The sequence below is a fragment of the Paroedura picta genome, chromosome 2 (genome assembly GCF_049243985.1).
Source record: "Paroedura picta isolate Pp20150507F chromosome 2, Ppicta_v3.0, whole genome shotgun sequence".
Classification (NCBI taxonomy): Eukaryota; Metazoa; Chordata; class Lepidosauria; order Squamata; family Gekkonidae; genus Paroedura; species Paroedura picta.
Genome location: NC_135370.1, coordinates 159,463,034 through 159,475,417, shown reverse-complemented (window position 1 = coordinate 159,475,417; position 12,384 = coordinate 159,463,034). Strand labels below are relative to the sequence as shown.

Below are 12,384 nucleotides of genomic sequence, written 5' to 3'. Positions count from 1 at the left end.
GTGAGGTTCTGGCCTAGGCTCGCGACAGAGGGTCGGAACTGAAGGAAGAGGGGGGCGCTCCGTCTGAGTCACATGTGCATTCCGGCGGGAAACCGCATACATGCGCACCATGTGGTAACGGTAGCACCCTCTATAGGGCTAAAGCTAGAAATACTTCCGCGGCTGGCCTGAGTCCCAATGTGTGTCTGCACACAAGACCTCAATGAACAACGGTTACAGGTAAGTGAAACACTGTTTATTCAAAAGCTAGTTTTTAAAAATCAAACCTGAAAATCCAGAGGAAGGACCTAAAGGTGTCATTGAAGCCCATAGAACATCCTTGCCTGAAATGTGCATCTAGTACGTGGGATAACCAGTCAATTTGTGCATCTTGTCCAACTTGTGTAGCTTGTCTGATGAACAGATACAGTAGGGTGGAGTCATATTTAATTTTCAAAATGCATATGTAATTTGACATGTCTTTAATCCCTATCCCTAGAAATTAATAAAAGAAGATAAGAATAGTATATATATACAACTGTGATGATTACTCATAATCCCTTTTCTCTCCTCTAAGACTGTGCGGATCTTTCACTTTTGAATGTTATTTTAACCAACACACATTTAATATTCCTTACTACTCTGGGGTTATTTATCAGTCAAGATCTGCGCTATGGACCCTTCCATTCAATGAAAGTACGTGAATAATGCTTTGACTTATACATATATGTATATAAGAATCTAGTGTTCTTAAACCACTAATAACAATTTTGGGGGGAAAGCTCACGCCGTTTACACACTGGAGGTTTTGTGCTGGGCTGCAGGCTGTAGTCATGACAGGTTGCCCCACCTCTCCCTGTACCCACATGGGGGAGTATTTGGCCCGGTGCGCCTCAACTGCCCCCGATTTGTGCCCCTGCATGGAAACTGAGGCAGTGAAGTTCCCAGTGCATGAATGATCACAGTGAGTTTATCCCTAACAGTGGAATCCTGTTAAAAATCTTACAAAATCTATTCAGTGAGGCTTAATCTCAGGAATGTGTTCTTGGGTTGCAGGATTAAATGGTATAAAGGGGGGGGGGTGTCACAATCTCATTTATGTATGTTTTGCTCATTGAACTGGGGGTGAGACTTAAGCTACACCCACATCAGTTTTAGTTTAGTTTATTCCATTTCTATACTCCTTATCCCAGAGACAGGCTCTGGGTGATGTACAACATATTGCATATACAAATATTTTTTAAAAAATGAAATAGAATTAAAGCAATTTAAAATAGTGGTAAAACAACTTTGAATAACCTGTTAATGCTAAGTATGTATGGTGCAGTGGGGCTTTACTTTAATGTTTTTAGCAAGTAAAAAGGTTTATTCTAAAAAGTACATAACCCTACAGCGTCCTTTGGATTTCTCCAATGAACATTCTGAGCAATATCAATCTCAAGCAGGTTTATTGGCAAGCAGGTGAACATCAGCCTGGCATTTAATCCTTGTTCACAGGTGCATCTGTTGGGAAGGGTTGCAAATAGGAGCAGGTTGCCGAATCTGACTATAAATCTTATATTCGAGTATCATGTGTTCTACCATCTCTGTGCTCCCATCTTGGCAAATATATTTATGTTCTTGTAAAGGGATCTTTTAAAAATTTCCCCTTTTAAAATGTTGAGGGGCAGCATTACGGAAGTGGTTTAAATCAGAAATATGGTTTAAAGGTAAAGGTAAAGGTATCCCCTGTGCAAGCACCGAGTCATGTCTGACCCTTGGGGTGACGCCCTCTAGCATTTTCATGGGAGACTCAATACGGGGTGGTTTGCCAGTGCCTTCCCCAGTCATTACCGTTTACCCCCCAGCAAGTTGGGGACTCATTTTACCGACCTCGGAAGGATGGAAGGCTGCGTCAACCTTGAGCCGGCTGCTGGGATTGAACTCCCAGCCTCATGGGCAAAGCTTTCAGACGGCTGCCTTACCACTCTGCGCCACAAGAGGCTCTTTAAAATATGGTTTAGGGGAAAGGAATTAATCCTCTCCTATTCTGTAACCAGGTCCCAAACTGCCACCCCCTGCTTCTTTTTTAAAAAGCAAAGCATCTGATCATGAGCTCATTCCGAGAAATGAATCTGCTTTGTAGTATCGAGAAAACCTTCACTCGCGTTCTCTGTGTAGGCTGCAGATGAACGCATGGGAACAAGACCAGAAAAATGGCAGCAGACCACAGCTCAGGAAGAAACTGGCAGGCGTGAATGCAATCAGTGGTTCTTTTCTGAGCAAACTACACGTTACACTGGAGCGATGTGTAATGAAGCCCTGGAAGACCCTTCTTCATTCAGGGGTCACTCTGCACTTGAAGAGTGATTGAGAATGGGACAGAGTCTCCGGCCAGCTGTTTTTTAACAGAAGCCAAGTCTGCTTTTGTTTGGGCCAGTGGAGTTTTGCCCTTAATGGAGAATGAAGAACTGAGACAGTGGCAGGCCTTTAAGCAGCCTTGCTTTGCAAAGGTTAAAGGGCTGTCGGGGGTTTAGTGTCATGTGCAGTTTGCCCTACTCATGTGAAGCAAAGGTGGCTCTTTTTTCTATTGGTTTACAATTACAATTGCAGCCAAAAATACAGTGGTAAAAGTTTTTATACTGGCAAGATACATCCCCACCGGCCAGTTCTAATCAGTAATATGTGTAATTTTATTATCCTATTTTCTTATAGTTCTACAAAGCAAACTTCTGTGGATTTGAAATGGTGAGAAATGATTAAAATTTATTTAAATATTCCTAATGTCAAATTGCAATACACAAAAGACAGGAGAAAACAAATCACCTGAAACTCTTAGAAGCACATGCATTTTTGATGCATGTGTCTTCAGGATCACAACCTACATGGCCCCTATCACCTGCTGAAGGTCATGGCATACCTGGAACCCTAACTGAGTGTATAGTTTAACTTCACAAGCTGTTATGTGTAAATATAACAAAAGTGTGCTGCTGCTACATGCCAGTCCTCATAGATTGCAATTTATTTCTTGATTTCTTCCACTAGTAAGATCCCACAAATTATCTTCTACCCGTCTCATATAATAGGCAGATATTTTTCTTTGGCATTAATTTATCCATTGCTATTGTCTTCTCTTTTTGTACCAAGGTCATATCTTCCTCCCCTCTAACACCTAGGCAGTACTTCCTTTGTCCCTCATGGTGGGGTCATGGTGATGGCCTCTCTGGATAAGCAAGTGTTAATGTTCTTGCTAGCACAGCCAATGCCTATTGGTTATCTCCTTGATCTCCAGCAAGGTGGCAGGGCAATAGGAACTCCTTAGACTCCTGTCAGCTGTATCATGCAACATATAAGAACTGAACCAATATTAATTACTGATTTCTCTTGCCCACAGTCTGATTATTACAGAGCAAAAATATGGTACAATGTCCAGTGTCTGGCTAACCAAGAAATGTACGAAGGTGAGTAAATCTGATCTGCAAGCTGTAAAAATATGTATGACGTGTAGCTAGGATAGTAATTCCTTTTAAAACGAAACATTGTAAGATGTATAGTTATGGTAAAACAGTCCCCTACCACACAGCTTTTTATATAGTTATACTGATTAAAATCTTAACATGATACAAAGTTAACAAATAGAGTTTTCGAAGTTATTGGTACTTACACGTAAGACCATCCTGCGTATCTAAAAGACTGCCTATTTATATTCCTGAAGAGCACATTATTATTATTATATTAGTTTCTTGACCTAACAAAATTACTTAACAAGTGATCTTGAATTCTTTACAAATCTTCAGTGGACAACAGAGTTTAATAAATATATTGTAGAAATCCAGACACTGCTTTATGAGTAATAGATTTCTTCTTTTCTTCCAGAGGATTATATTTCTGTCTCATTCAACAAAGATAAAACATTAAGCCAGGTAAAAGAACAGTTGAAAAACCCTGATGATTGGTTGGTTATAGTTGGGAGCTGACGAGTGCAGAAGCTAGAATGTGGTACAAAATTTGATTTCCTGACTGGCTTTGTATTGGATTGTTCCTTGTTGGCTGCAGAAGTTTTGTCATGTCTGGAAAAAAAACTCTATGAGATCTGCACTTCATAAATAAATAAATTTTGTTTTTTAAGGCCATGATTTTGGTATTCTGAAGCTTTGGAGAAGGGGAGAGTATACTGTCCTGGGACATTGTTTCAGGTGTAGTTTCAGCTTTTGGAGCTTCAGCATCTGATAACCATATTCTTTAACAAAGGCAAAATTAAAACATATTTGGATGCAGCAGGAAGAAGGAGAAAGAATACTATACTTCAGCTGGTTAATGGCTCATCAGCCTTTGAAATACCCTTTAAAGTTTAAAAAGCTGTTATTTTCAATCGACATTAGACCTGGGTGTAGTCTGCACGGGGCTTTTTACCCACTGCCAGCTCGAATAAATCCCTGCCATCTACACTGAATTTGATTTCCACTTTGATTTTGGGTGCTTTAAATTTTCCTTCTGTAACATGTATCATTGATCTCGAGTGACCCTACCTTTCCCCCACAATATCCAGAAGTCAATATAACCCTTGATATTGCAAAAATCGGCATCAGCAAATGTGTAGCTCTCTGCTTTTTGCGAATTTATTTCCTACCTCGTGCTTCCAATGCTGTAGCAAAGCAGTCTTCCCTGACTGGCCAGGGCATCAGTTCAAAGACTTCCTGATTCCTGGTTGCAAGGCTTGTCTTAAAGTGACTGCACTGCAGAAGCCCTAACTTCTCTTAGCAGAAATTTGCCTCTTGGATTTTTCCCCCTTCTCTGCTGTCTCCAGTCCTCTTCCCCCCCCCCTTCAAGAAAAGAAAGAAAGAGATTCCTGCTGCCCTTGGCTCCCCTCCCCACTCTGAGCTTTCCCAATAGAGTGCAGAACATTTTCTGTTTCAATTGGAGTGGGGGGATAGAGGAAGACCCAAGTTTAAATCAATCTGAATTCAGCAGGATCCACAATGGAAAAAACAAAGTAAGTGTAGAATCAGCCCTGGCCTTATCAATATCCCTTTAAAGTTTAAAGGGCTGATATGCTGCAGACTAACTTGAGGTACTATTGAAAATACTGGGTGACAAACATTAGGTAGTCATATTCCAGCTGCTCCACATGATGTCACCAACATCCAATGTTCAGACAGCAAACTGCTTGCTACTTCCTCCATTTTAGAGAGCTAGCTGGGGAATCGCATAAAGTGAATTCTCCAACCTAAAAAGTGCGAGCTACAGGAGAGCAACCAGCAAGCCACCAGCAAAAGAAATGTATGGAGGCAAAGAAGTGCTGTTTCCACCTCCAATGTCCCGTCCTCGCACCCACCTACCTCTCCCTTCTTCCTGATAGTTAAAAATTAAGAATACCCTGGAGCAATGAATAGGTGGACAAGGTGGACAAGAATGCAGGTGATGCAAGAAACAGTTGTCATCCAGAGTTGTAACACAAAGCGTGCCTCTCTAAAGTGCCCCCCCAATCAGACTTGTGATTCCATAAGGGGTGGAATTCAATAAGCACTATGCATCTATAATGAGATGCATTTATAATTAGATGCATAGGCGTTTAAACTGAACAATAATATCAGGGCTGTCTCAGCCTCCTCAGCTCACAGGGTGTCTGTTGTGGGGAGAGGAAATGGAAGGCGAATGTAAGCCACTTTGAGACTCCTTCGGGTAGAGAAAAGTGGCATATAAGAACCAATTATTTTTCTTCTAAATGGAGAAGTATTTAATTTTTAAAAATTAGCGGGTATTGCAGTCTCGTTAAAACATGGAGAAAGGGGATAGGTTGCCAGGATTGATTGACAGGCGGAAGAGATTCACATATAAAGCACATCACTGTCTTCTGCCATTTCCAGCAGCACTTGTGGAGTGTAAGAAGCGTGAAAAGGCAGCAGACAAGAGCAAGACAGCAAGAAGGTTCAGAGTGGCCAGGAGGCGGTATAATGCTTAGCACTATACCATTTAGCTTACGTAACTCTATTTTCAACGATGTGCAGAGATGCCTAGATTGCCTCCTACACACCATTTTCCTGCCATTTTGGGCATGAAAGCAAGAGGGAGAAGAGCCTTCCCTAAGTTTGCTATTTGCTGCAGCTCCTTTGTCTGTGAGAAATAAAAAAAGAGTATAATTTTCCTCTTTTCTTTTTCTCCATAGTTAACTTCCATGTAAGGTTTTGTTGTTGTTTCTTTCTTCTACAATCTATTTTATTTTAGCAAACACGAAAAGTCTCTTTTATTATTTTTTTAAGGAAATGGCAGAGTGGCAAAAGTGAAATCTCAAAGCCTCCTCAAAGTTAAAACTTTCAAAAGAAAAGCCAGAGCTTACCTTTTTTCATGATGTGTCCCAAAGCCCTCTTAAACAGTTGGGATAGACTCCCCCAGTCTGATGACCATTTACTCTGTATGCTGTTTACTCTGGGCCTGCTGACATAAAATGACACTATAGGAAAAAGCCACCTGGGAGTCAACCGTTCCAAAGTCCCATAACAAAAGGCTCACCCCAAAGTCCCTTCTCCATTGCCTGGTTATTATGTTACTCACACCACTCTATTGTAAGATTTTATGTCTTGCAACCCACCTCAAGCCTTCGGGGGGAGGCGGGTAACAACAACAACAACAATGTCCAGCAGCATATGAGACAAGTATCCACTAATAGAGACAGTACAATAGGCTAGTCTGTGGGGAAATGTTGCTGTCTTCATCAAAGCTAGTGACCCACCCAGTCAGCTCCGCCTTACCAAGGCAATGTTCGTCCTCCTTCAGTCAGCAATGGTAGCCAGCTCAGAGGGAACAACACTTGTATTCTTCATCCAGACACCGGCATCCTGTTCAGAGATCCTTCCCCTCACATCAGTTCTTTTCTAAGAGGCATAGTGGTCCCAAGCAGAAGACAAGGAACAACCTTATTCTGTAAGGTAGTCTCAGGGTCACCAAACTAAGCCAACTTTCTGACTACAACCATTTGTAAGCATAATCCTACTTTTAAGGGTAAATTACATTGCTTAACCATTGACAGGACTATAAGTTAGAATGTTGGTCTTTACCACCTGGTAACCAGCTGTTTCACAAGCAGTAAATAATCTTTTACCTAAATTGCAGCCCCAGGTTCTCTCACTTTTGGAGAAGGAAACGATCCAAGTGGTCCTAAAACCTGACCAGACTCCTGGATTTTACTCCAGATTTTTCCTTGTGGATAAAAATGGAGAGCTCCCATCCTATTTTAGATCTGAGAAGGTTCAGTGGGTTTTTTTTTTCTTCTGGTTGACCAAGATTAAAATGGTCACATTGGTTCCTATACTTATTATTAAAGCACAATATTTAGTTTGCGTGTCTCCACATTGAAATACATGTGGATTGTTTTCTTGCTCTTCTAATAAGAAATATCTTTTTTCACAGGAATCTACCTGTTTCTTTAGTTATGCCCCATTTAAACAATGGAACAGTTGCTTACCCCACAGAAAACAAGCTGACAGGCTGATTTCTAAACGGGTCGTTTCTTTTATCGTTGATTATCAACAGAATACTGGTGTAGGAGTTTTAACTCAGCAGGTACAGTACGTAAGAGAAACCATTTCTATTGATATGTGTATAAATGTTATAGTCAAAACCAGCAACTTTTGATCAGCCCTGGTTCAAGTTTTACTTCTGACATCTCATCACCCAGTGCAGCTCAAGCTGTTTCCCAACAATGTTCCCTACTTTTAGCAGATCTGAGTTTGGAAATGTGCTGCATCCCCATTCTAAGCATCTCACTTACAAACAACCCTGCTTAATATTTCAAAGTAGACCAAGACTCGAGAGTCTGATGAGTGTTCTTTCGTGTCCATTTGACCTCTCACATGTTGTATGCCAACTTCCAGGCACGGCATGTATTTGCTGAAACCTTTAGGAAGTTGCTGATCTCAGGTTTATCCTGCTAGCGCCATCTGCCCTGCTGTCCCTTGGCCTCATCTTTTGGCCTCTATAAAAGTTATTGCATAGATTTTGTTTCTTGTTTTGCATTTTTGCTTGCCAAAGTGGGTGCTACAACTTTTTTTCATCTCACGGAGGAAAGGGCCTGCAAGCACCAAGATCCCCTTTTTCATCGCTTAGTTTGGCCTCCATAAGGCCTCTTTTGCCAGGAGAAACTGGGGTTAGGTGGCATTTGGTTGCCTGACCTCTTCCCTCTGTCCTTACTTCCTAGACTATGAGGCATGCAATGACTGGCCCTGTCCTTCCTCTATGGACCATTTGTTAGGACTTCACTCTAGGCTGTTGTCTAGGTCAACAGGCCTCTAGCAGCCAGAACAAAAATGGCTGTTCTGTCCATTACTTGAACCACTACTGGCAGCTGTCAACAGTGGAGATGGATGAGCTCCTTTCAGCTCTCCTTGGACTAAAGTTCTAGCAAACTGAGTGCTCTTTCGATAAATCACTTCTTCGGCAATTACTTGTAAATAAACCCCATTGTGTTCAAAAGGGCTTAGTGCTGACAGGAGGGGCTGTGGCTCAGTGAGGGCATCTGCTTGTCATACAGAAAGTCTGAGGTTCAATTCTTGGCATCTCAAGTTAACACCTGGATTTATAGCAGCCGCAGTAGAGCTGTAGATCTCACATATAGATTTTTTTAATTGTGTAACCTCTAGTAACCTCGATGTTTGAGCAGATATTATTAAGCTAATTATTATTGTGAAAAACCATCCATATACTGAGGAGTAATCACTGAGGAAGCTCCTGGAAAACAGGTTTATGACCAAGGACCCCGTTTTGATTATATTGGGATAAATCTTAGAGAGAACATTAGGGATTTTGTAGCATTTATTTACCAGCCTTTCCGTTTCCTTGGTTTCTTCGTTGAGTCTTTAAGGCAGGGGTAGTCAGACTGCGGCCCTCCAGATGTCCATGGACTACAATTCCCAGCATTCGCTGGCAGGGGGCTCTTGGGAATTGTAGTCCATGGACATCTGGAGGGCCGCAGTTTGACTACCCCTTCTTTAAGGTGTTACTGGACTCTTGTTCTTTTCTCCTACTACCACAGCTCCCTTAATCCATCTTATTCAGCCAAATACACTGTTTCTATTACAAATTCTGTTAACTCACAAAATTGTGTGTTTTTCCTTCTTTTCTAGGGCGGGACATTTGTATCAGTGAATACGTTAGTAAACCACAAACTACATAGGAAAACAAAATTTCCCGAGTTTTGGTTTCCAGACCGAAAGTTCCAGGCATTTGGCATGATTTTCCATCCAAACAGTCATTTTCTGTATGTTTATGGAAATCAGGTGAGTATCAAAGGAATACCAAAGGAATACTGTCGGATAATATAAAGGTGATCATGGCAAGAACGTTGGAAATTTTTTTGAAAAATTATCCTATGATTTTGAAGGAAGGAGACTTGAAAGTGTCATAGGGCATACCTGCACCGGAGCCTGAGGTATTTATATCCTACTAGAGGCAAAGCCCGTTGTACCCAGGAATACAATGGGTGCTAGGACACATGCCTGCACTGTGGCTTTCCTGGGTGCTGACCCTCCCTCCACCCCGTTCCCCGCTGGATCTTGAGATCCAGCATGTTGGAAGTGATTAAACATTAGGAGACTCTAATCTCAAGAGCCCAGCTTGATCCCCCACTCCTCCTCCATATGCAGCCAGCTGGGCTGCCAACCTCTAGGAGTGGGCTTGGAGATCTTCAGGGAGGGAGGGAGGGAGTAGCAAAAGCCATGTTGGGTCTCATGGAGCTGAGGGGCAGCCTTTACTCCTTCTTTAACCCCCCCCCTCTGCACTCTTGAGGCTCCACCTCCAAACTTAAGGAACATTCCTAACCCAGGATCACCAACGTCCATGTGCAGTCTGCATACTACAGAGATCAGCATTCCAGGGGGAAATGGCTGATTTGGAGGAGGGATTTTGCTCCAGACAACAGAGATCAGTCCCCCTGGAGAAAAGGGCTGCTTGGGAGGGGGGGAGACAGCGTTCTTATGCTCCACAGAAAATCCAGGGATGCCAGTCTCCAGGGGGGACCTGGGCATCTCCCAGAAGGACAACTCTTCATCAGGCAGCAGAGATAATTTCCTCTGGAGAAAAAGGCTGCTTGGGAGGGGGGACTCAATGGCCTTGTGCCCAACAGAGGTCCAGGGATGCCAGCCTCCAGTGAGGACCTAGGCATTCCCCAGAAGGACAGCTCTTCATCAGACAGCAGAGAACAGTTCCTCTGGAGAAAACAGCTGGTTAAGAGCAACTCACTGGGACAGCGTTCTTTTGCTCCACAGAGAATCCAGGGATGCCAGTCTCCAGGGGGGACCTGGGCATCTCCCAGAAGGACAACTCTTCATCAGGCAGCAGAGATAATTTCCTCTGGAGAAAAAGGCTGCTTGGGAGGGGGGACTCAATGGCCTTGTGCCCAACAGAGGTCCAGGGATGCCAGCCTCCAGTGAGGACCTAGGCATTCCCCAGAAGGACAGCTCTTCATCAGACAGCAGAGAACAGTTCCTCTGGAGAAAACAGCTGGTTAAGAGCAACTCACTGGGGCTGGCTCTGCCCCCCCCCCAACATCTACACCAGAGTAATCAGCCTTTTGGTCATCACTTCAAAAGGGCCCCTGCACCCCTCTCATCCAAAAGCCTACATGACTTTTTACCATGTATTTGGCTATGGAAAGGGTATATAAACCCTCCGCATGTGCGCTCCCCTCTGGTGATGCCCAATTCAAATGATGGTCTCATTCACGTGGCCCTGACTCTCTTTCTCAATGCACCCAACTCCTTCATCTGTGCAAGATGGGTAATCATATTATCTTTGCTGACTCTTTCCCCGCGAAAACCCTTGTCATTTCCCATCTCATTTTCCCCTGCCTCATGTGCAATGTGATCATTGTTTGTCTTGTGTCTTATTCTGTAAATAAAGCCACAATCTTATTTTTAAAAGTATTTTGTTTTCTGCCTTGGATCCCTAAAGGGCATAATTACCTTGTAAACTGTGCAAAACAGATCCTAGCTGATTATTCTCTTTTTCAAGCCAAGATTCCCATTTTCTTTGATCAGAGCTTTTGGGATAACACTAAGTTCAACTCCTTTGTTAAAAACCCTATTCTAAGCACTGTTTGCTAGCCTCATTAGTAAGCTCCACAAGTAACCTGAGTTCCTCTTCAGACTCAGCCCTCTAATGGGCTCAGTACAAGACACAGAAATCAGTTGAACTGAAAGGGAAGCAGGCTGCTGCCTGGGGTTGTGCATTTGGATACTGCCATGCCTAAAAGTTATCTGATTTTGCTATTATTAGATTAGATAGGCAATATTTGAGATAGACATCACAGTGATCCAGGTCTACGCCCCAACCACTGCTGCTGAAGAGGATGAAGTTGATCAGTTCTATGAAGCCCTACAACACCTTCTAGAAGCAACGCCCAAAAATGATGTGCTTATCATCATGGGGGATTGGAATGCTAAAGTAGGAAGCCAAAAGATAACCGGGATAACAGGCAAGTTTGGCCTTGGAGTACAAAATGAAGCAGGGCACAGGCTGGTAGAATTTTGTCAAGAGAATACAATGGTCATAGCAAACACTCTTTTCCAGCAACCCAAGAGACGACTCTACACATGGACATCACCAGACGGTCAACACAGAAATCAGATTGACTATGTGCTCTGCAGCCAAAGATGGAAAAGTTCTATCCAGTCAATAAAAACAAGAACAGGAGCTGATTGTGGTTCAGATCATGAGCTTCTTGTTGCAAAATTTAGGCTTAAATTGAAGAAAGTAGGGAAAAGCACTAGGCCACTCAGGTATGAACTAAATCATATCCCCAACGAATACACAGTAGAGGTGACAAATAGATTTAAGGAATTAGATCTGATAGACAGAGTGCCTGAAGAACTATGGACGGAGGTTCGTGACATTGTACAAGAGGTAGCAACTAAAACCATCCCAAAGAAAAAGTAATGCAAGAAATCAAAATGGCTGTCTGAGGAAGCTTTACAAATAACTAAGGAGAGAAGGGAAGTGAAAGGCAAGGGAGAAAGAGAAAGATACACCCAATTGAATGCAGAATTCCAGAGAAAAGCTAGAAGAGATAAGAATGCCTTCTTAAATGAACAGTGCAAACAAATAGAAGAAAACAATAGAATCGGGAGGACCAGAGATCTTTTCAAGAAAATTGGAGATATAAAGAGAACGTTTCATGCAAAGGTGGGTATGATAAGGGACCAAAATGGTAGGGACCTCACAGAAGCAGAAGAGATTAAACAAAGGTGGCAAAATTATACAGAAGAACTATACAAGAGCGAGCTTAACATCCCTGATGACCACAATGGGGTAGTTACTGACCTGGAGCCAGATATCCTGGAATGTGAAGTCAAATGGGCCTTAGGAAGTCTGAGCAACAATAAAGCTAGTGGTAGTGACAGCATTCCAGTTGAACTATTCAAAATCTTAAAGGAC

General features: G+C 42.6%; 1 protein-coding gene across 2 annotated transcripts in view; it reads left to right on the top strand.

Moving 5' to 3' along the window:
• The window catches only part of LOC143830670 (cation channel sperm-associated auxiliary subunit beta-like), a 92,235-nt gene that overhangs the window by 23,528 nt on the left and 56,323 nt on the right, over positions 1-12,384 (top strand). For both annotated transcript variants that reach the window (XM_077323499.1, XM_077323501.1), the window contains exons 9-14: positions 557-675; positions 2,674-2,706; positions 3,353-3,419; positions 3,835-3,881; positions 7,366-7,518; positions 9,078-9,230. In XM_077323499.1, coding sequence (XP_077179614.1) covers positions 557-675; positions 2,674-2,706; positions 3,353-3,419; positions 3,835-3,881; positions 7,366-7,518; positions 9,078-9,230 — 572 coding nt within the window. The remainder of the gene's footprint in view (positions 1-556; positions 676-2,673; positions 2,707-3,352; positions 3,420-3,834; positions 3,882-7,365; positions 7,519-9,077; positions 9,231-12,384) is intronic.